The sequence below is a fragment of the Letharia lupina genome (genome assembly GCF_014066315.1).
Source record: "Letharia lupina isolate WasteWater1 chromosome Unknown contig_20, whole genome shotgun sequence".
In the NCBI taxonomy this organism is placed as follows: Eukaryota; Fungi; Ascomycota; class Lecanoromycetes; order Lecanorales; family Parmeliaceae; genus Letharia; species Letharia lupina.
Window position 1 is genome coordinate 1,267,411 of NW_023502989.1, and position 23,089 is coordinate 1,290,499.

Below are 23,089 nucleotides of genomic sequence, written 5' to 3' on the forward strand. Positions count from 1 at the left end.
AGTCTGCAAGATACACTTAGCCTGACAGCGACGGTGCATCGTCTCATAGCACAATTAAACAGACTCATTGCATTAGGCAAGACTTGAGTTAACGCTTTGCTTTCTTTTCCTTCTTCCGTTCCTTGTCTCCGTTGACTTCACCGTGCTTCCGCTTCTTTTTCTTCTCGCCTTCTACGCTCTCCTCCCCCTGATCTCCTCTTTTCTCTTTCCTCTTCTCCTTCTTGTCTTTCTTCTGTTTCTCCTGCTTCTGCACTGCCCTCGGTGCCACATCAGCCATTTCCTCGTCACTGTCCACATCTGCAGTTGGATCCGCCAGGTCGATATCCGCAAGCACGCTGTCCATTGCATTACGCTGAAGCTTATGATTAGCACGACCTCAAAGCAGCTTTCTTACGATTGAGCAAGGCGATACGCACCATGGCCAGTTCGTTCTTCGTAGGCGCAGCTCCTGAGTCGTAGAATTTCAATCTCTCCTCAACTTGGCTCTTCAGCGCCTCACCAAACCTTGTGGTCGGCGCTTCACTAAAGTTGTCGATTCTAGATGCGATGGAACACTTGTTCGCCAGAAACCGAGATATCCTACCCTTGTTCTTCTGCGAGGCTCTGCCGATGGCAGACGCGTGGTAAATCAAGCCATATTTTGGTGTATTGCTTTTGGTCTTTAATGCTCGAAATAAGGCTTTTTCTGCACCAAGAATCTGAACCGTGGATGCTGGGTATTTAGATAAATTTGTAAGGCTACCGGCGTGTGATATCAATCGTGCTCCAACCATCTCACCAATCAGTACTCCCAGGTTAGGTGCTACTATGCCCATCTTTGAGACCAGGTAGCTGTGAAGTGTCTTCCGGTAGTTCGCTAGACTGACCACTTTTGATGCAAAGGTGGTGACATTGTCCATGTCAGCATCCGAAATCTAGACAAGTGAATCAGCATATTTGAGCTTACAGAAACTCGTGGGAAACTTACTGCCTGACCCATGCTGACTTTAGCCACGTCAATAATGCTTTGTGCTATCTCAGAATCGTCGTTCACTTGGGCGGCTAGCTCATTCAAATCTGCGTCCGATAACCTCTCTTTGGGTCCGATGAAGAGAGCCAGCTTTGCGTAAGTATGGTTATCGCTTACGATCCTAATAAGCTCTGGGAAATGCTAGAAAATTTTGCCGAATCAGCTCTTCCGTTGATCAATGTCAGGTGAGACGAGTCTAGTAAGTAAAAATGGCAGCCAGAATGCTACAATGTTCCCAAAAAAGCTGGTGCGACTCGAAGTGCGGTATTGCAGATGGGAGAACCACTCATGAAATACTTACCCAACTATACCACTCTCTGACTCTCATCCTGCAATTTTCGGAGTCAGCATGGCTTCTTTAAGGCGAAACACCTAGGTTATAGAACAGTTGTGAGGGTTGAGACCCGCCTACTGCTCGCGAGACACGAATTGCGGCTCGAACCAAGGATTCGATTACAAAGGGTTTTCTCTGAAATGTGCACTCACGAGAACAAATTTACTGCCTTGTCCAGATTGTCTAACGTAGCAATAGCCTCTGCGAATAAGATTAGCGACGCAGTGACGGCGAAGGTGCGTTTACTGACGTATGATATGATTGTCGTTTTTCTGTACACTGAACTTAACCCTTGCCCTCGAATAGGCGTGCTGTAACACCATCACACTCCATCAGTCCATGTCTTCAACTGTCTTGGATCACATATAGGTAGTCTCACGCCCAGTCCCAAATTTGCGCGCTCGACATCTCCTTCCTGCAGTTGCTTCAAGAGCTTGTGTGCGTGCTGACGAATGCCGCGAAGCATTTCCTGTACAATCTCCGAAGTCTCGCCTGTTTCGCATTCGAGTCCAGGAAATGCACCCTTTATGGCACCAGCGAGGTTCTTGTCCGCTACCCCGAGCGTAATCTTGCTCTTCTTCCCCGACTTCGGTAGATTGACTTCAAGCAGTGAAAGTAGGAATTCAGAAGCTATGCCCTCGCTGACTTCGTTCGCATTTTGCAGAGCCTGAGCTGCACCTCTGAATAATGTAATTAACTTCTGGATTTTCAAATCAGGTCGTCGCTCGGCCGCTTACTGGAAGGGCGCGAAAGAGACCAGCTTGACCATCTTGCCGAACTTCTCAAGAAACTGAGAGGTCAGTATGTTTCTTACAAGAGCAAAGCAACAAGGGAGTACCTGGACTGAGTCCTGAACCTCTTTCAATCGAGCGCCGACAGTGTCCGGTTGTAGCATTGTACGAAATATAGCATAGCCAACAGAGCTTTCATGGAGAAGATAATCGACAGACATGTTGCATAGACGGTATTCGGACTCTCAAAACTTGGAGAAAGTGTGCGCTGGAACTCCTGAGAGGATGGGAAATCCTGTTCAGAGTTATACAAACAGTATGCGGAGTCCAGTGCCTATGAGAGAGTGTGCGCATGAGCTTAAGAGAATCGAGGTCACTGTTCAATCTTCATATTTTTACAAAAGCTCGTTCCTCTCTCAATACTTTAAATCTCTCGCCTAATTTAACCGCGTTTGCCGAAACAGGTGCCCGCGTTCTTGAATATTAGCGGCGCGTTGATACTTATTTGTGCAATCCATCTTAACGAAAATAAATTCCTTAAGGGTTTTTATCTGCGTATTTTTTTCTTTCCATCACAATGTCTGCAGCGCAGCTCCTGAATCCAAAGGCGGAGTCACGGGTTAGCCATCTCCGCATTACTGAATCAGCATGCTTGCTAACGTGTATTTAGAGACGAGGTGAAGCTTTGAAAGTCAACATTTCTGCTGGAGAAGGCCTGCAAGATGTCCTCAAATCCAACCTCGGTCCGACGGGGACCATAAAAATGCAGGTGTACCCTCACAACCTCTGGAAAAAGAATACTGACACATCTCAGGCTGGTTGACGGAGCTGGAGCAGTATGTGTTGACCATCTGGCTATAGGGCCTTTGGAGCATATTAGCTTATGTGTTCATAGATCAAATTGACAAAGGATGGAAACGTACTGCTAAGAGAAATGGTATTGCATTATTGATCACCTTTTACAGGGTACGGCTAAGAAATCTTCAGCAAATACAAAATCCTACCGCAGTACGTATGCCCGTTTCGGTCTGCGATTGAAACGCTTATTCGAAAAGGTTATGATAGCAAGAGCGGCTACTGCTCAGGATGACATTACAGGAGACGGCACAACCTCGGTGGTTCTGATGGTAGGAGAGCTACTCAAGCAGGCAGACAGGCATATATCTGAAGGTCTGCATCCCCGGATTATCACAGACGGCTACGAGATTGCGAAAACAGAGACTTTGAAGGTGGGTTCTGTGGCGTCTGCTGGAGAGGAAGGGGCTAAGTCTCGATTCGTTGCAGTTCCTCGACACCTTCAAATTGCAGAAAGAGGTTGATCGAGAGCTTCTTCTCTCCGTTGCCCGCACCTCACTCGCCACCAAGCTGAATGGTACACTGGCCGAAAAGCTTACTCCGGCCATTGTAGACGCAGTTTTGTCTATATACCATCCTCCTGCAAAACCAGATCTGTTCATGATTGAGATAATGAAGATGCAGCATCGGACAGCTTCAGATACATCCCTCATCCGTGGGCTTGCACTAGACCACGGAGCACGACACCCAGACATGCCCAAGCGCGTGGAAAATGCGTTTATCCTGACACTGAACGTCAGCTTAGAGTACGAGAAGTCAGAAGTAAATTCAGGCTTCTACTATTCGAGCGCAGACCAACGCGAGAAGCTCGTGGAGAGCGAAAGGAGATTCGTAGACGATAAACTTAGAAAAATCGTTGAACTCAAGAAGGAAGTTTGTGGCAATGACCCAAAAAAGGGATTTGTTATCATCAACCAGAAGGGGATTGATCCATTAAGTCTCGATGTCCTGGTTAAGAACGGCATCTTCGCACTTCGGAGAGCGAAGAGGAGGAATATGGAGAGGTTGCAGCTTGTTTGCGGCGGTACAGCTCAAAACAGTGTAGATGACCTGACCCCGGACGTCCTTGGATGGGCTGGACTTGTGTATGAACATCAGCTTGGGGAAGAGAAGTACACATTTGTCGTAAGTGGCCAATGCTTTGCTTGCGCGCACGAGAAGGTTTCTTACCAACCAATTAACAGGAGGATGTAAAAGACCCAAAATCGGTTACGCTCCTCATCAAAGGTCCCAACACACATACCATTATGCAAATTACAGATGCAGTCCGAGACGGACTGCGAAGCGTTTACAACATGATTGTCGACAAGAGCGTTGTGCCAGGTGCAGGAGCCTTTCAAATAGCGTGCGCTGCACACCTCTCAAGCGAAGCTTTCAGGAGGCAGGTAAGAGGAAAGGCGAAGTATGGAGTCTCAGCATTCGCAGACGCTCTTTTGGTAATACCAAAGACTCTTGCCGCAAATTCCGGTCATGACATCCAAGATTGTCGTAAGCTCAGGAACCCCACGTCCCCTACCTGTCAGTGCTGATCCTATCCAATAGTGGCTGCACTGCAGGACGAGCAAGTGGAGGGCAACATCGTTGGCCTGAACTTAGTGACGGGCGAGCCAATGGATCCAATTCAAGAAGGGGTATACGATTCGTTCCGTGTTTTGAGGAACTGTATTGCATCGAGTTCCGGCATAGCTTCCAACCTCCTACTGTGTGATGAGCTACTGAAAGCAAGGCAGATGGTGGGTAAAGAGGTGACACCGTTGAAACAAAGGCTAATCTCACACAGGGGCGTCAACAAGGTCCTGGGCCCGGAGAAGGCGAGGGCTAGTAACTATTACAGAGAGCTTTCGGGTGGGAGTACTTGCATGTCTTCCATCTATGCAGCTACTTGGGATGACAGAAAGCATCAGCGTTTGTATTCTAGACATGTTCGCAATGCACCTACGCGGAAGCGAACAATAGATAGCAACTGTCAATGAAGATACCCCACATGAAGCCTCGACTGCTACAACATACTTTTTTGCATGGAGTATCCATATACAGAGACCTTACCTCCAACAGACTGTATTCTATTCCATAGCTTTGCTCCGCAATACTACCCGCCATGACCAGAATCGTCCGTTGAAGGCGAAATGCAAAGAAATCGCTCTGATGGATCATGGAGTGCCTGGTGAAAATCTGGCACGGGTGGTGTGGGCCTGGGGAAAGGTGAGTGGTAAGTACGGCGGACGACGGCTGACACTACGACAAAACCAAAAAAAAATTCTCTTTTCGCAACTCTTCGAGAGGTACTTTTTGAGGCACTCTTTTAGGGGCTACTCTCCGGGCTACTCTCCGGGGTACTCTCCGGGATACTCTCCGGGGTACTCTCCGGGGTACTCTCCGGGGTATTCTTCCGGGTACTCTTCGAGGTACTCTCCGGGTTACTCTCTCGGGTGCTCTTCCTGGTACCTTCCGGGTACTTATAACGAATAATAACTAACACTACGATCGAATATTTTTATAAAGTTCTTCGCAAAAAAAAAAATGTAATTTAAAGTTTTTTTTTACGGGACTTTCCGCGGAACTTCCCGCGAATTTTTTTTTTAATTTCTCGACTAAATCTTTAAGAAACCCCTCGAGTAACCTCTAAGTGCTCTCTAAAATACTCTTCTCGAGTACCTCCGAAAGTATACCCTCGAATAATCTCTTAAATCCCCCTCGAGTACCCCATAAAGAATCTCCTAAAGTATTTCTCTAAAATATTTCTTTAGAAAATCTCTTCAAATATTTTTTCAAAGTCGCGGGAAGAAAAAAAAAAATCTAAAGAAAAAAATTGGTTTTGGTTTTGTCGTAGTGTCAGCCCTCGTCCGCCGTAGTAAGGTAGCCAAGCCCTACCTAACTTCCCGCAACTCTAGTCCTTCTGCGGCGCTGCGTTGAAAGTAAAAGACGTTGAAACTCGAAAAGGAGAGGAGATATCTAGCCAGTCAATTTAGATCATTCTCATCTTTACCCACCAAGGTCTTGAGCAAAGTTGATCCCACTATCGTACTTCCATCTTTAAGTAGGCCTAGGTGTTGTCAATGGAACTTTCCTGTCCCTACCTGAAGGAATAACGCTCCGCGTGGGCGACTTTTGAGCCCGCCAGAGCTCAGGGGACACGGGACCACCTCCGGCCTTCAACATGTTTAGAATGCGCCGATACCGGGTTTTCCTGGTCTTTGCTGTCATTGCAGTCGGTGCATTATACCATTTCACAACCTTAGGCGGTCTCGGGAGCGCGGGTGCGGCGAGCGTCGAGGGGCTCAAGAACTTTGGCCAAAAGATTGAATCTTCCTCTCCACCAGCTTCGAAATCAGAGCAAGATTCAGATAGTGAAGAAAGATCGAATGCCAAAGATATCAATGCGCCCATAGCTGTGCATAGTCTCGCAGACTCGGGAACTGCAAGGCCATCTATTGCCGCAGCACAGGAGCCGGAGTCCCGAGCCAAACCAACATCTCTCGTGAAGTCAGCTTCTAGATATGGCGATTCGGTCGCTGCGGACAAGCCTCTATCAGCAGGCAAGGTTGCCCCAACTGCTACGTCTACACCCGCCAACAAGACAACAAAAGTCGAGACTGGCCCAGCAGACCCCATCAATGAACCCGAGAGTGGGAAAGGCAGAATGGAGATAATTGCGGAGACAGGCATCCCCAAGATTCACTGGAGCCAGCAGCCAGAGCACTTCCCTATCCCGACCGAGGACATTATACAACTACCTACAGGGAAGCCGAAAGCAATTCCACAGATTCAGCACAAATTCACAGCCGAATCTGCAAGCGATAAGGCAGCTCGAGAAGACAAAAGAGAAATCATCAAAAAGGCCTTCTCATTCTCTTGGGATGGATACAGATCGAAGGCGTGGAGGCAAGACGAGTTGTCCCCAATATCTGGCAAGCATCGCAACCCATTTTGCGGATGGGGCGCAACACTGGTAGATACTTTGGATACATTGTGGATGATGGACTTGAAGGACGAATTTGAGGAAGCTGTAGACGCTGTCAAGGAGATAGACTTCACTACAAGTGCGAGGAACGACATACCGCTGTTCGAGACCGTTATTCGATATCTTGGAGGCCTTGTTGCTGCGTATGACATAAGTGATGGCACATATAAAGTACTTTTGGATAAAGCCGTGGAGTTGGCGGATATCCTCATGGGTGCCTTTGACACACCAAACCGCATGCCTATGACCTTCTATATGTGGAAGCCGTGAGTCTGCAAATGAGCTATTGCAATGTACATCCACTTACATTTTCGCAGCACCTTCGCCTCTCAGCCTCACCGAGCCAAAACGAGAGTCGTTCTTGCGGAGTTGGGGTCTCTATCAGTTGAATTCACGAGGCTTGCACAGATCACGAAAGAGGCAAGGTATTATGATGCAGTTGCTCGAATTACCAATGAGTTTGAGATCTGGCAGAATGACACCAGAATGCCTGGCCTATGGCCCCTGAAAATCGATGCCTCGGGATGCAAGAAACCAGAGCAGGCTCCACAAACGAAATATGACCATCCGACAAGGAAAGGACCCACAAATTCGAAACCGCTGCTAATTGCCGAGGATAAAGCTGCAGCGGCAGATAGTCCGAGTCTCTTAGATGAAGGCCCGGCGAGGAGAATCAAGGCTGAGGAGGATCTCCAGTCAAAAAGTGAGGGTGGTCTTGTGGACGCAGTGGATGAGGTGAGGAAAGCGGGAGCAAAGAGTCCAGCAGAATCAAAAAGCGCATTTTTGCCTGAAGCTCCTGATAGTAGCGTCGAAGCAGCCACACATGTCAACCACGAATCGCATGATTCCGCTCAGAAGTCTTCTGCCGCCAGTGCTTTGGTAAAGAGAGAGGTCTCCACGGACCCTGTTTCAAAACCCGCAGAGTGTGAGCCGCAAGGCCTCGCATCACCGCCGTACACATCGAGCGAAGAATTCGGAATTGGTGGCCAGGCGGATTCTATCTACGAATACCTGCCAAAAGAATACATGCTTCTTGGAGGCTTGGAAGAGAAGTATCGAGCTATGTACGAGATGGCGGCAGACAGCACCATCAAGAATCTCTTGTTTCGCCCCATGATACCCAACGAGAAAAGACATATTTTACATGCAGGTTTAGCCAAGGTCGCCGAGAGAAAGAATCCTACCGACGATAAGGTCGACCTAAAGCCGGAGGGAACACACCTCACTTGCTTTGCCGGGGCTATGTTCGCCATTGGTGCCAAGGTCTTCGATCGCGAGGATGACATGGACATCGCTTGGAAGCTTACAGACGGATGTGTGTGGGCCTATGAAGCAACGAACACAGGTATTATGCCCGAAAGCTATTTGGCTATTCCTTGCCCAGATGTGGACAGTTGTCCATGGAACGAAACGCTGTGGCATGAATCGCTCGACCCTTTCGGTGACTTGCGTGAGAAAAACCGAATCTCGAGGCAGCAAGCTGTCTTAAGCTCCAAGAAAAAAGCGCCCCTCGACGAACCTGTAGGAAAGGGAGATAAGACATCTCAAACTAAAGTCACCAAGGCCTCGTCCATTCCGGGACTGATCAGCTCTCAAACGAAAGGGTTAATTGGTAAGAAAGGTGATGCACAATTCGTTGAAAGTGCCATCTCCGAATCGAAAGTAGACAAGTCTATAAAGCCAAAAGCTGCTCTCTTGGAAGGAGAGACTGATGAGCTCATGACCAAGGCCAGAGAAGCTGACGCTTCTTCAAAGTATCTTCACAAAAGGCAACTTGGAGACTTCAATGAAGAGAACCCAATTGCCTCTGCGGGAGGAAAGGCTGTACCAACAGCGGCAGCGATTCCCAAAGAACCGAAGGACACAGTCACAGAATCGACTGACAAGACAAATGAAGAGTCCATGGTTGAGGAGACTTCCGCGGAACAACACTTGGACAAATCAAAGGCGCCTACCCTAGGTCTCAAGGACAAAGCAACAGGGTTGAAACACTCCAACGGCACAACCAAACCTACGGTTTACACCCCACCACCAATTCCTACACGCGAGGAGTTCGTGAAGGCTAGGATCAGCGATGAGAGATTACCAGCAGGGATGACCAAGGTTACGGGCGGCAGATATCTCCTCAGGTGAACTACCCTTCTCACTGTAAAGACGAAGTGTAGATGCTCACCAAACCTTAGACCAGAGGCGATTGAATCCGTTTTCGTCATGTACCGCACCACCGGCGACGAGTACTGGCGCGAAAAGGGTTGGGAGATGTTCAAGGCCATCGAAAAACATACCATTGCGACCTATGGCGCTTCCGCGATATCAGATGTTACGAGCAAGAAGCCAGTGGCCTTGGATGAAATGGAGAGCTTCTGGTTGGCGGAGACGCTCAAATATTTCTATCTCTTATTCAGTGAGCCTGATGTGGTCAGTCTGGATGATTATGTGCTGTGAGTACCGACCCTTTTCCCTCCCAACTCCTATTTCCTAATCTCTTGAGCAGGAACACAGAAGCACATCCATTCAAGAGGCCGACATGATAAGTCACTGTGTGATATGAGTAATGTCATGGATGCGTTGAAGGATATTGGCATAAGCAAGCTATGCATTTGATGGCGTATGGTTTTGGTCTGAGCAAATTGGGCTGTCTCGGAGCCTGGAGGTTGTCATTCTTATGAGGCACTATACCAAGTAGATATGCGTATTTGTACTCTAGGACCCAAAGAATTCACCGAGAATCGAATGGCGAAAGAGCTGTGGACCGAATTTACTAGAGCTTTCATCCACGTTACTTAGTTCGTCGTGACCATTCGCCTGCCGCGCTTGTGAACCATGACACTAAGTAATCTTCCTGAGTCACGGAGACTGAACGACAATTGCTCTTTCAGCCTCTGATCATGACAGTCGTCACTTGAGCAATGGAGTTTGAGGTGTCTTACACCTTAGACAATGAGCAGCAGTTCTGGGATGGTGTGTAAGCCAGCGCCTCCACCATTCCACTGACGCACGCATTGACCCTGCTTTTCAGAACTTGAAGAGATAGTCTCCGCACAATGCCAGTCACACGAGCTCATAGACAATGCTCTACGGTCATACTTGACCTTTGTCACCAATTACAAGGGTCTGCGCTGTCCACTGTCCACAGAGAAAATGGGCGAAAGACTGAGTATCGGCACAGGAGAATACGTACAAACCGAATATGACATCGCCCGCTGCTCATACAGACTCCTCGAGTCCTCTCTCTTCATCGAGAATAAAGACTATGTCCGCAGACAGATTGTCTACAGCCTGCTGCAGGTATGGCGCGCTCACTCTTAATCCACAATCAGCTGCTCATGTGCAACAGGAAGATTCCCCAGACACGTTACACCTAATCATAGCATTTCTTCTCTTCGATGGCCAGCAAAACGATATCACGTTCGAGATGATGAAAGAGGAGGGTGGGTTCCCAAGGCTGCTTGAATTAATACAGGAGGGAAGAGACGATGATGCGGGCTTGCATAGAATGCTGCTTGAAGTGCTTTACGAAATGTCACGAATACAGCGATTGCGAATAGAAGACTTAAGTCAGCGTTGTCCTCGGCTTTCCTCACGGGCTTGAGAATTCTGACGAGAAGCGATAGTACTAATCGAAGACGAATTCGTTGCGTACATGTTCCAGATCATCGAGGGCTTATCCGACGATGTGAACGATCCCTATCACTATCCAGTCATACGAGTCGTGGTATGTGGGTCCTGTTGAGGACAGAAGCGACCGTCTTGCTGATATGTTCAGCTTATATTGAACGAGCAATACATGTGCTCGGCTCACGACCCAAGCCCAAATCAAACCACCTCGCCAAGTACACCTCTGACAAACAAAGTCATGAAGATCCTTTCCGCTCAGGGGTCCGCTTACAAGACCTTCGGTGAGAATATCATCCTCCTCCTGAACCGAGAGAGCGAAACTTCCCTCCAGCTGCTCATTCTCAAACTTCTCTATCTCCTCTTCACCACACCGCCTACGTACGAGTACTTTTACACCAACGACCTCCACGTCCTCCTCGACATCATACTGCGGAATTTGCTCGACCTTCCTCCTTCCTCTACCGCTCTACGCCACACCTACCTCCGCGTCTTATACCCCCTCCTCGCCCACACACAGCTGAAGCATCCACCGCATTACAAGCGAAATGAGCTGGTCAGACTATTAGCTATGATGGCAGAGGACGATAATCAACATTTCGGGGCTGTAGACGAGACGACAAAGAGACTTGTGGAACGTTGTGGCAGAGTAGGATGGTTGAAGGATGAGGAAGCGTCTGGCTCGATTCCGACTTGGATGAAGCAGCGATTGCTGAGTGTCGATCTGCCGAGCGCGATGAAGAGCAGTCTCAGCGTTGTGGAGGTGACTACTCAGAGGGAGAAACCGGGGGTGAAGACTCCTAGTCGAACGGACGATGACAGGGCGAATGAAAACACTGGGAATATTGTGGACAGTTCAGGAACGATCAATAATGGTGCGGTAACGGCTGGTAATGATGGGATCGGGAGGGCAATGGGTGTGGAGAAGAGCCCGTTCGAGGTTGAGGGAGAGGCGTAATGCTTTCTATGGAGGGTAGGCTGCAATGCTAAAAAGCCAAAGGGAATTTGCTTTGGAAACAACCATCAGCTTATCAGCTTGCGAGTCCAAGGTTCCTAGCCTTTCGGGCTTCTTGTACACATGTTCACTATTCATATGTCTATTTTCCTGACTTGCTGCTTGTACATATGGCTCCCAACCCAATTCTAGGACGAGTGGGAATCCAGGAATAAAAAAGGAGTCGTACCATATTTCTTGGAAGTCTTTAGTGTGAGCAGGCATAGCGGGATATGTATCTGGGAAACAAATTGCTCTTTTCTGACAACGCGGGCTCTTTTCACTGGAGGTCTGCAGGGCATACTTGGTTCCAGACGGTTGGATCACTTCTGATGATGGCTGCTAACCCAGCGCCTTCGGCGTTCGAATGAACCATAAGGGTTAGCAGCTGCCAATCATACCCAGTCAACGGTCGAAAACTCCTTCTCATATCACCTTCGCAGCTCTGAGCAAGTCATCAAGCTCCGGGAGGGTACACCCAGTGGAAATGAACGATTTGATGGCCTCCCATGGCCCGCTCCCTATTGTACCTTCATCACCTGGCTGCAACGTACTCCAATTCGGACTATGCTCCGCTCTCAGCCACTTAAAATCATCGACTTGATCCCACATATTTGGAGACTTTGGCCGTGATGATTCAGTGGTATTCTAACGTCAAATCATGAACGAGAACAGCTAAAGTTTAACGAAGGGAATACTTACATAGACGGGCTGAAACGGCGTGAACCGTATACCCTTGCAGTCTTCGATGATCGGTCTACTGCCGCAACGCAAATACACAAGACAGTTCTTGCACTCATGCATACGCATTTGACGACTCCAAACGATCAGAGTGCTGTTCTCGACGCCTGTGATATGCGCGGCGCCACTGGTTCTGCCGCAGATTATGAGACTTTCGGTCACAGAATTGATGGCTAGCGTTGCAAAGGGTCTTGATAATGAGTCGGAGAGGTCGACGGCGCTGTGGTCAAGTTTTGTGATTGATATCGATGAGCCCGGTTCTGAAGAGGCAGAGTCGAGTCTGTGATGAGTGAATGAAAGTGATGTGATCGTGATAGCACCTGCAGCGCCTGAAACGGGCCCAGCATCGAGACTGTCCTGGTTTCCTTTCTGGTCGCTACTATCGTAATCAGGCTCGTTCAAGAAAGCTATCTTAGCACTGTCGCCAGTAGCTGCCCGGCTTTGGCCTGAGAAGTCTTCCGAAGGTTCATTGCTAGAGTTGGCGGAATTTTTCTGCGCAACGTTTTTCTTAAATGCAAACCTGCGCTTCGGAGCAGAAGCATTGCGTATTCCCTGTAATTCTTCATCAAGAGACCTGACCGCCTGTTAAGCTGCCCGCTCTATTAGCATCGCTCGAGGCTTGATAGAGAAACACTGTAAAGACCGTAGAATAAGTGCGTTGGTCGTAGGCTGGGAGATAAGCTGAGGCATCCTTGACCTCATTGGAAAGCTGGGATATGCTGGCTAGACATTGATCCGTTATGTTCACTCGCTCGACTGGCTGTAGGGCGGTTTCCTTCAAGCGGTTCATCTGCTCTTGGAGCGCTAGATTTGAATGTCAAAGACGTTCTTGAAGATGCGACTGATACTTACAGGTTTCCTCTTGCTTGAATCGGCGGCGGAAGTGCTCTTTGACATTTGAATCCGATGATCCTTTTCCAGCCTTGATTGACATGATTTTTATATGCCGAAACCGAATGAGTCTACTGGGAAGACTTTATTGCGGTGTGATTGCAGAAACTTTTGGATTTTCACGTTATCAGCGGGTTTGCTTTTCCTCATCTACTACTGTCTCTGCTATCGAAAGGCAGGCTCTACGTACTAAGTATCAATCATACCATAGACTTTCATGATTTGAAAGACTTTTACGTGCAGAGTAACCCGGCCTAAAACAGCCGATGAAAAACCATGATTTTCTATGTACAACTCTAGCAAATCGAATGGCGCCTGATACTGCATCAGTCAAGTTCGAGGTACATCTAAACCGTAATTCTGCTTAATTCTCTCGGCTCGTCTTTCTCGGTAGCCGGGACCATATACGCCTACGATCATTAGTAACACTGACCCCCGTGGGAATTGAACAGGTGCCTCACCTCTGCCCTCGCCCAATTCTTCTAGCGTTTCTTGTATGGGTCTCCTCCTGTTCTTCTTTAATGCCTCCTTTCGCTCATACTCGTCGACGTTTGGATCCTTGTCGTAGCCTGAAAACTTTCCACCAGTATAGTCAAAAGCACCTTGCACGATTGCCAGACTAGCACCGAAACCCAAGACAGCGGGAAATGTTCGGACTGTGACTTGATCAGGACGTTTATCCATTGACAAAAAGGGCCGCCTAACATCTTAGTCCTAAGACACTACCTGACAGAAAGCCACCAATAGCAGGGTTCCAGCTGTCATCTTTCTCCCGAAGGTTCGCAGCCGCGGCTTTTGCGAATCCATAGGTTCCTCCCGATGCAGCTATATCTTATATTAGTGCTATGAATATAGGAGTAACACCAATAATAGCCTACCAAAGATTGCAATTATTCCCCCACCCCGCGTAAGAACTCCCCAGCCTGATACATTTTGCTTTGTAAGAGTATTTTGAATCGCAGCGACTGCAAGTCCAGCTGCCCCAGTGATCAATGTTGCTTCAATTGCAAGACCGACGGCGTCTTTCGGCATGTACGCTGCCTCATCCTCAGAAGCCATGGTGCAGTGAAGCAGAAGGGCTTCCCTTGCGCATGCAGCTTACGTTGATGCTGTCATAAGGAACCCTGATGTGGAGGAAGTACAGTATTGGTATGAGCTAAGAAGGTAAGCTCTAGGAGTCCCCAAAAAGCGCTTGCCAAGCCTCGGCGAAATCAAATTCCGGTTCCGATGCATGTTCGGCCTGGCAGCTAGCAGCTGTTGATGATTGAAAACTATCTTCAAATTCAAGTTCCCATTCCTTTCTTGCAAGCCGGCTACTGTTGCCTGTTTTTAGCCACGTATATCCTCTTTGTTTTAACCGCCTGTACTCTACAAAACAACGATCATATACGGTACCCCATTCTCAAACCCCCGGCATCAGATCTTCCGGACAGAATCCACAGAGCTTCGCAGCGCTTTTTGCGGGCGCCATCTCCTCCGGCTACCCGGCCAGCATTGGAGCCTTCGTTATCTTGCCTCTGTTTGTGGAGAACGAAGGTCTCACTATTGGCGCCCGAGACCAGGAAAGGACAAGACGGCGAGGAACTCCTTAGCCGCTCCAGCTTGAATGAAACACATAATGTCTAGATGGAATAGATGAGAAAAGGAAGTCTGCTTTAGGGCAGTTTCTAACACCACTTTGTCATACAACTGCGGCCTTGCCCCATTGCGGAAAGCCAACATCCGTCATCGAGGATGCTAGCCTGCCCAAAGACCTTACACACGCCATCATGAGGATCCTTCTTAGAGGAGGCGAGTACCACGAAAGCACTGAGAGAGTGGTATACTGATCATCCTCTTCTTCAGGCAAGACCGCGCCACGGCTCCTCAGCGATCTCTACGATTATGACCCTAGATATATGACACCGACAGCCTACAATATCCTCACCAGTCTTCCGTACTTTGACGAGGAGGAGCCAAAGGACCTCCCTCTGCTTCCTCCGGGGAAGAGCTGCAAGCATAAGTGGTCACTGAAAAAAAATCAGAGCAACCTCCCTGGCGATGGCTATAAGCCGGATTCGTCGACCGTGTGGAAAATCGCGCTATATTGCTCAGTATGTCGGTCTCATTTGGATCTCTTAATAGATTTTCAGGAAGGAAGCGCTTTTTCTTCACCGTGCCCGACTAGCTCTAGGCCGTTGCATCATTTCATACACCGACCAGATTTATCGAAGCCTCGACAGCATGGCTTCCTTGCTCCAGATCCAGATACCGGGTTCCCATGGGTCGATGAGCAACATTTCCAATGTTCTGCGGCCGAATGTTCTGCAAAACTAGTTATTTGGTTCAAGCCACCCAGACTTGTCCCGGATTGGGTGAAACAGCTTACCGACAAATTTATGATCAAGACTCGAGCCGAGAAAGCAATGGCAGAGGACCCGAAACGGTTTGAGGGTCATGCTGTTCCACTGCCAATAAACGTCCTCAGCAATCTGCGGGTTTATATCTGGAACGCTGTTCAAACTCCAGAAAAGAGCAGGAAAATTCCAGGGCACAACAAACAGTTCCTATTGAGCTTAGGAGAGTCTTGTGCTGATTTGCTTGAGTATATTGGATTCACACGTGAGGTAATGTTTATATGGTGTATATGAAATTGACGGAGTTGATTTGGTGACTGTAGGGAGAGGATTGGCTACCACCAGAGCCTGAAGTCCCTTCGCCAGACTATTTGTCAAATTCACTCAACGTTCGCTTGGATGATCTACTTAGGGAACTGTATGTCCTTATCTTCGAGAGACCGGACGATGAGAGGATTACTATGAACTATCAGTACATCCCCGAATGGGCGAAGAAAGATTTAAGTGCCGTACTAGGTTGTCTGGACTGTAAGTGAAGCCTTCTCTATTGAATTTTCGTAATTGACCAAAGCTCACTTATTTTAGTCCGGCAAAGCACACGCTCTCGGACCGTTGATCTGACCGAGGCCAAGGAAGAGCACCCGTAAGTCCAGGTCTGACAACCAAAGTCCGTACACTCGCAGGCTTATGATTTCCAAGATGGCACGCCGGATTAGGTGCTACCGCCGACTTCCATGACGAGCTCATAGAATTCTCTTATGAGCGACAACTAGAAATGGATCCTTATAACACTCCATATTACTTGGAGTGTCTCCAGGGAATAGCAAGGGGGCGTCACAGCGAAACCCTTCACACTAAAGTTGCGATAGAGGCTTCCGAGAACCGAATTAGCTTGAAGGACGTCAGGGCCGCCTTCAAGGAGCTTGGTCTCGATTCTCGGTCTGACTACGAGGACGACACTATCATTGGCACGTTCCAGTCAAGAGTTTCTGATGCCCCTAAACAAGAGACAGAGATGCGAAGGGCTTTAAAGATAATTGGCCAAAGCCGCAGAAGTGAAAAGATCGAATTTGTAGCCTCCCAAGGTACGCTAAATCTCCAATGAAATGTCTGGCCAATGAGTTACTGAGTGAATCATAGCTGTCACGAATTATGAACAAGCGCTTCTCTACCTCGAAGCGTCCGCCGATTTTACCGATGACTTTATTGTCTCGATGTATACTGTCAAGGTAAACCCGGTTGACTTTGTCCCCTAACATATGATTCAAACTCACCTTCGCCTCGATTCAATACTGAAATTGACGTCAATGCATTTGCTGATCGTATCCTTCTTCCCTACCTAGATCGATCAACCATCGTCAGAGGAATCTATAGCACGCCACGCCGTCGCCCTGATTGCCGATCACCGCAAGAGTAACGCTCTCAAGCATTGGCTTGAGACCGGTGCACTGGGCGAGGTGGAGATGGATGTGGGTCAGGCATATGTTCGCCTGGACATCAGTGACCGAACACTTGACGACGAAATTATTCTTGCTCAATACGAGTCCTTGATCGCAGACAGCCCATCTCAGGTTGGCGACCTGAAGAATGCTCTCGCGGCAATTGCAAAAGCGAAGAATTCTCGACGCCTCAAGGGCTTCCTGAATCTTGACATGAACTCATCGGAGCATCCTATATCCGAATGGCCAGTAGGACTAGAGAATATTGGCAATACATGCTACCTCAACAGCTTGTTACAATTTTACTTCACCATCAAGCCGCTAAGAGACCTTGTCTTGAAGATTAAGGAGTTCAAGATGCCGACAGATGGAGAGAGTCTCAAATCAAAACGAGTAGGATCTAGGAATGTGTCGAAAAAAGAAGTCGATCGTGCGCAGCAATGTGAGTAATATCGTTGACTTTGAATGAACGGCCATTGACTTGCACAGTCGTCGATCAACTGAAGAAACTTTTCGAAGATATGATCGCTTCTTCCAAAGCTTCAGTAACGCCAGAACCAGAACTTGCCCGCCTCACTCTTGTAAGTTCTTCCAAGGAGGAACACATACGTCGTCAGTCGATGCTCAGTCCTACCCGTCCTTCACTGGGGCAGATCAATGGCAGTCCTGTATTTGGTCCCCTGGGTCCTCCAAGTCTATCTCAGAAAGACACAGAGATGTCTGATGAGGCGCCACTCGAAGCTAAAGACTCGAATGCCGTCAACAACGATCCCAGCGGCGATGACGCGAGCGATATAACTTTGGTTGATGGTCCGTCTGCGACAGAAGATGATGTTATGATCTTAGATGATGATGGTGAGAAAGGCGTACAACAGAAGTTCTTCGAGGATAAGGAGAACATGCCGCCCACCAAAGAATCAGTCAGAGAGACCTCGCCAGAGACATACTTGAGACCGCTTGGCGAGTCTTCCCCGTCCCGTGTGAATGAGCAGCAAGGCTCCTTAAATCTTTCGAATGGGATGGAGAGTGAGCCCCAAGATTTCAATAACGGAAACTCAAAGTCATCCGAGACTGGACAAGGTGATTCTGGAGATGAAAAAAAATCGATTCCTGCAGCGCCGCCGAACAGACCTCCGCCAGTCCCGCCAAGGCCAAAGCCAATAGAAACGAATGCTGTCCAAGAGGCCGAGTATGGCGCTCAACAGGACGTCACTGAAGTCATTACAAACGTACTGTTTCAATTACAATGTGCTATCAAGGCCGAATCCGTTGACGAATCTGGGGAACAGATTGACCAAGTCAAACGCCTATTCTTTGGGAAACAGAAATCTTACACGACTAACAGACAAGGGAGAATCAGGACCAAGGAAGAATATATGTCCGACATCAAGGTCGATGTAGCTACCGGTTCCCGTGATATCTACGCAGCTTTAGACGGCGCCTACGATGTCCAGGAGGTTGAAGTACGTGGAGACATCGAACCACAGTACACATCAATCAGTCAACTCCCGCCTATCCTGCAAGTACACGTTCAACGGGTCCAATTCGACATGGTGAAGAAGTCCGTGTTCAAGTCGAATCATCATCTGGAATTGAAAGAGACCATCTACATGGATAGGTACATGGATTCCTCTGATGCAGATTTAATGCAGAGACGTCGAGAATGCTGGGAATGGAAGAAGCAGCTCACTAAATTGGAATCGAGGAGGGTCGAGCTTGCCACTTCAGATGTAAGTGAGCCTTGCATCTCAGATTAGTTCATGACTAAAATGTGACCATAGATGGGGATGGACATGCCAGAAATTCTAGAAGCCACAAGTGAATTCTTGCGCCAAATTCCCGACTTGGACGACAAAGATCCCATCGAGGTTCCGCCCGGTTTACTGCAAGTGCTTGACAACGCTGCAACAGAGGCCAAAGTGGAACTAGAGTGTAAGTTTACAACATGGGATAGCGAAGTTCAAATGCTGACCCGTACTCCTAGCCCTTGACTTGCAGATCAGGGACCTGAAGTCCCACATTGCCAGCCAATTCAACGATCTTCAAAAGCTCCCATATCGATTGCAATCAGTTTTCATCCACAGGGGTTTCCATAACTCTGGTCATTATTGGATATACATCTACGATTTCACAAGGCAATTGTGGCGAAATTACAACGATGGTTATGTAACGGAGATCAAAGACACCAAGGAGATCTTCGAGCAAGAACCTGGGGATCGACCTGCTACGCCATACTTCTTAGTCTACGTCAAGGACGAATCGAAAGAAGACTTAGTCGATTCTGTATGCCGAGACGTCGTCGAGCCGCCGGCAGAGGAGCAGCAGGATACTGTGATGGAAGACTATAGTCAAGCTCAAGAAAGCCAAACAGATGGCAACACCTACAGGCCGGTCAATTCATCTATGGACTATGGCACAGTAGAATCCTACAATAGTCAAGGCTGGACTCGTGGTGAAGGCTGGGTAGATAGCAGTCCCTGGAATCAGAAGGAAGCTCAGGTGTATTCGAATTGGTAAAGGATCCATGTCCTAAAGGATCAAGGACCCAACGCTTATCGAGTGCAGACTATCATAGTCTACCACCGGTCCACTGGTGTTCTCCAATCCCAGTCCGCATTCTCGGGCGTTGTGGTGTCCATTCGATAATTTCTCTACGTGGGCAAACATATGTCGACATCACCAACGTACAGCAACTTTTTCGATTGGTTGCGGAGACACATGGATCCGGTACATTTTACCACGGCGCTTCTACAAGAAATCTTCACGAAGAAGCGATCTGTGATCTAAGAAAACCAAACAGCAGTGCAGAGCGGGGTTTGGCACTGGTGTTAGTCCATTTCTCTGTAAAGAATTAATATCAGCGTTTCAGCCTTTCCAGACCTCAGTCGGTCTGACTTTTTTATGCAAGTCAGCATTATTACCCAGCATAGCACCGGAGCCTTGGACCAGTGGACTCCAGGGAGTCAGATAGCACGAGTGGTTGTGCGTAATGATACCAATACAAATCGTTGATTTCTGTACCAATTCGATAATTGTCCCCGATGCCAATTGTAGAAATTGATCTGTTCAGCACACTTATGCTGGAATGACTGTATAGTCAAGGGCAGAGCATCGAAGAGAGAGACGGTATACTTCATGTAGATGGACATCAGATACACTAAAGACAATATAGCTAGCTCCAAAGAATGCCAAGATTTCACCCACTGGAACAATTTTGGAGTTCACCGCCATCTACATCAAAGATTTCTCTGGCTTTTCAGTGTCCTCTCCAACAAGCGGCCTGGCATGTGATAATACTCATGTTTCTAGTTGATCTCTCAAAATATTTCAGCAAGTACAATGGCACAAGATTCTAGATCTGATAGCCTGGAGGTTTGTGCACGCTCAACCCCACAATATCCTGGTGTTTAGATTAACACTCACCGAAATCGACAGGAAAGACTCAAGAGCCATGCTAGATCATTTGATGGCCTCCTCTCTTTGATTCCTGCCAAGTACTATTACGGAGAAGACACCAGTGTATGCTCCGCACCTTCAGGCTTTGTCGACTTGAGTCTTTGACGGGCTCCGAGCTGATCGTATACTCCAACTCTAGGACCAATGGCAGAGGAAAAAGCAAACAAAAGAAGAGGCACGAGCTGCTAAGCGTGCAAAGCTTGATCCGGACAACGCAAAGAGTGCAAAAGATGTGTTAGATGAGCAAGCCACAAATGCTCGGAAAAGGAAGCGAGAAGAGGAGGGCGAGGTTTCAGAAGTGGATGATATGGAGGTCGAGAAGCCGATACCCAGTTCAGTCAAGAAAGGTAATCAGACGAAGAAGCAGAAGAGGGAGGAGAAGGAAACAGCCAGTGATCGCGCCGAACGGAAGCCGGTCAATGACACTGCAGTGGATGAGTATGAACCAGATCCCGAGACCCTGAGAAAAGCTACGGCAGAGAAGAAGAGGCAGAAGAGAGAACAGAAGAAGGCTAAAGAGAATGGAAAGGCTGCAAAGGCGAAAGCGAAGAAGGAGAGAAAGGCACAAGAGGCTGCGCTTGAGGAAGACTCTAAAGATGCTGCAGCCGGTGCAGACTTTAGCGATGAGGATTACGAGGCCGTTCAGAATGCGGTGATTGATCGGATTGAGATGGAAAACATCACAGACGAACCACAGATCGATCTTTCATCTACAGCTACACCGTCGACAAGCCACTCTCCTGCCTTCGACGCTTCAGCAAACCATTCGGGCTCCTCCTCCATCTCATCAATCGCACTTCCCACCGCAAGAGAAGACCCTCAACCCGCAAAGCCGTTACATGAAGAACCACAAGAAGAACCACAGGAACCAAAACCCACCCCTGAAGATATCAAGGCTCGCTTCGCAGCCCGCATCGAAGCCATGAAACGAGCCCGCAACGCCGACGGTCTCAACGGTGCACCCGCTCGCAATCGACAAGAACTAATGGAAGCTCGCCGCCAAAAAGAAGAGCAACGGAGAGCCCACAAGAAGGAGTTGCGCCAAAAAGCCAGAGAAGAAGAGCGGCGGAAACGCAACGAGACCCTAGCTCGCGGCTCTCCACTCCTTTCAGGGTCGCCTCTGCTCTCCCCAGATTCACCTCTTAACGCACCCTCATCACCTACCAGCAACTTCGCCTTCAGCCGTGTCGATTTCGCCGACGGCCAACATGCCTCCGCCAATCTGAATGCCATCATTGAGTCAAAGACCAAGCCAAAAGGCCCATCAGATCCCCGGACCGCACTTCTAGCGGCCCAGAAGAAGCAATCCCGCCTCAACGGCCTCGATGAGAGCCAAAGGGCCGACCTGGCGGAGAAAGACACGTGGCTCAACGCTCGTAAGCGAGCGCACGGTGAACGTATACGCGATGATACCTCTCTGCTCAAGAAAACGCTGAAGCGCAAGGAAAAGCAAAAGAAAAGGAGCTCAAAAGAGTGGAATGAACGGCTCGATGGCGTGAAGAAAAGCCAGGACATGAAGCAGAAGAAGCGAGAGGCCAATTTGCAGAAGCGGAAAGAAGAGAAGGGGAAGAAAGGTGGAAAACCGGGTGCGAAGAAAGGGAAAGGGAAACCCAAGGGAAGGCCAGGATTTGAAGGAAGTTTCAGAGCCAAGGCGCCGAGTGGAGGAGCGGACGGCGGGAGGAGAAGGTGACGAGCTTCCGGCAGCGATGAGGCGGCGTTCAACGCAGCGTTGACGACTCGGGCTCGATGGCATGGGAGTTGGAGACGCGCACGTGACCCGAGGGCAATGTAGGTGATTTCGAGACCGGCCAGCTCCATTGCACGGCTTTCTGCAACAGATCAGACGTCTTCCATGAAAGTTGCAGCTGCCCGGCATGACGCGGACCCGAGGTTTCGAACCAAAGGAGACCGGACAGAAGCGGTGACGGGAAGTGTGTTTTTGAGCATATAACCTCGATGCCACGAGCATGCCAATCCTCTCATCCCCTCGCTCTCGCGTTTCCCTCCCATCCCAAGTAGCTGGCCGACATCTCCCCATTCGACCCCCGAACCCGCCAGCTAGCCCGTGGAAACCCGCCTTCGCAGTCCGGGTTGGACGACTGTAAAGTAGAGCTCATCCCAGTTATCGGCAGTATCGGTACTCTGACCAGCGATTGAAAGCGTGAGCGACACCGGGGCCGGAAGGGACACCCCCCCCCAACCGACCAATGGGGGGAAGGACCCGATCGGTCGATCGAGTGGGCCGGACGAATCCTCGAGCCCAGCGTAAGATGGCCATCATCGTTCTTTTCGACCCGTAGTCCCCGACTCCCCCGAGTTGAGAAAGCGGCACGGGAGCCTCCGATGAAGTTCGCATCGTTGGGATGTTGTTCAAACTCGGCGGTACGAATGAATGACGGCTGGCTAATGAGACGGTAAGCTAGGTTTCCGCTATCGAAAAGCAGAAAAGACGGAGGAGCGGGAAGGGATTGGTATCCGGGCTGCTTTGGGAAGAGCTACAGTGAGGTTCGCGGCGATTGTTCAGACGGAGAAATACTTAGTGGTAGCGAGGTAGCTTACGCGAAATGTTCAATTTAAAGCAGGCATGAGGCTTGAAGGATGATGTTGATGACACGGGTAGGGCTCAGGCATGGGAGTTGCATGGATTAGATCATGTCAATTGATGCGGCGTCAGAAGGATCGAAATGGGACTGTGACAGCGCATGTGGTTTTCGCATGGCTTGATAG

The 23,089-nt window shown here is 48.9% G+C and overlaps 7 protein-coding genes across 7 annotated transcripts; 4 read left to right on the forward strand and 3 right to left on the reverse strand.

Annotated features, from left to right (window-relative positions):
- Window positions 1-88: 88 nt before the first annotated feature.
- On the reverse strand, window positions 89-2,295 carry HO133_005192 (uncharacterized protein; the record flags this gene model as incomplete). Its single annotated transcript, XM_037296103.1, has 9 exons — window positions 89-352; window positions 417-914; window positions 968-1,150; window positions 1,311-1,338; window positions 1,496-1,544; window positions 1,594-1,654; window positions 1,723-2,023; window positions 2,081-2,133; window positions 2,182-2,295. The coding sequence occupies 9 exons, from the start codon at window positions 2,293-2,295 to the stop codon at window positions 89-91; spliced, it is 1,551 nt and encodes a 516-aa protein (XP_037148801.1).
- A 356-nt stretch (window positions 2,296-2,651) lies between these two features.
- Window positions 2,652-4,751, forward strand: HO133_005193 (uncharacterized protein; the record flags this gene model as incomplete). The annotated part of the gene is made up of 10 exons (XM_037296104.1): window positions 2,652-2,693; window positions 2,745-2,839; window positions 2,889-2,910; window positions 2,970-3,011; window positions 3,062-3,082; window positions 3,130-3,303; window positions 3,359-4,054; window positions 4,114-4,417; window positions 4,472-4,662; window positions 4,710-4,751. The coding sequence occupies 10 exons, from the start codon at window positions 2,652-2,654 to the stop codon at window positions 4,749-4,751; spliced, it is 1,629 nt and encodes a 542-aa protein (XP_037148802.1).
- A 1,335-nt stretch (window positions 4,752-6,086) lies between these two features.
- HO133_005194 (uncharacterized protein) lies at window positions 6,087-9,421 on the forward strand (the record flags this gene model as incomplete). The annotated part of the gene is made up of 4 exons (XM_037296105.1): window positions 6,087-7,156; window positions 7,208-9,019; window positions 9,074-9,331; window positions 9,385-9,421. The coding sequence occupies 4 exons, from the start codon at window positions 6,087-6,089 to the stop codon at window positions 9,419-9,421; spliced, it is 3,177 nt and encodes a 1,058-aa protein (XP_037148803.1).
- A 378-nt stretch (window positions 9,422-9,799) lies between these two features.
- Window positions 9,800-11,463, forward strand: HO133_005195 (uncharacterized protein; the record flags this gene model as incomplete). Its single annotated transcript, XM_037296106.1, has 6 exons — window positions 9,800-9,851; window positions 9,910-10,002; window positions 10,060-10,178; window positions 10,228-10,447; window positions 10,505-10,605; window positions 10,657-11,463. The coding sequence occupies 6 exons, from the start codon at window positions 9,800-9,802 to the stop codon at window positions 11,461-11,463; spliced, it is 1,392 nt and encodes a 463-aa protein (XP_037148804.1).
- Window positions 11,464-11,925: 462 nt separating this feature from the next.
- HO133_005196 (uncharacterized protein) lies at window positions 11,926-13,174 on the reverse strand (the record flags this gene model as incomplete). Its single annotated transcript, XM_037296107.1, has 4 exons — window positions 11,926-12,147; window positions 12,202-12,792; window positions 12,815-13,044; window positions 13,093-13,174. 4 exons carry the CDS (start codon window positions 13,172-13,174, stop codon window positions 11,926-11,928), a joined length of 1,125 nt encoding a protein of 374 aa, XP_037148805.1.
- A 304-nt stretch (window positions 13,175-13,478) lies between these two features.
- Window positions 13,479-14,190, reverse strand: HO133_005197 (uncharacterized protein; the record flags this gene model as incomplete). Its single annotated transcript, XM_037296108.1, has 4 exons — window positions 13,479-13,541; window positions 13,582-13,787; window positions 13,858-13,956; window positions 14,010-14,190. 4 exons carry the CDS (start codon window positions 14,188-14,190, stop codon window positions 13,479-13,481), a joined length of 549 nt encoding a protein of 182 aa, XP_037148806.1.
- Window positions 14,191-14,900: 710 nt separating this feature from the next.
- Window positions 14,901-22,052, forward strand: HO133_005198 (uncharacterized protein; the record flags this gene model as incomplete). Its single annotated transcript, XM_037296109.1, has 11 exons — window positions 14,901-14,951; window positions 15,462-15,737; window positions 15,791-15,995; window positions 16,053-16,110; window positions 16,167-16,552; window positions 16,608-16,696; window positions 16,811-17,348; window positions 17,396-18,636; window positions 18,688-18,838; window positions 18,891-19,405; window positions 20,502-22,052. 11 exons carry the CDS (start codon window positions 14,901-14,903, stop codon window positions 22,050-22,052), a joined length of 5,061 nt encoding a protein of 1,686 aa, XP_037148807.1.
- Window positions 22,053-23,089: the final 1,037 nt, after the last annotated feature.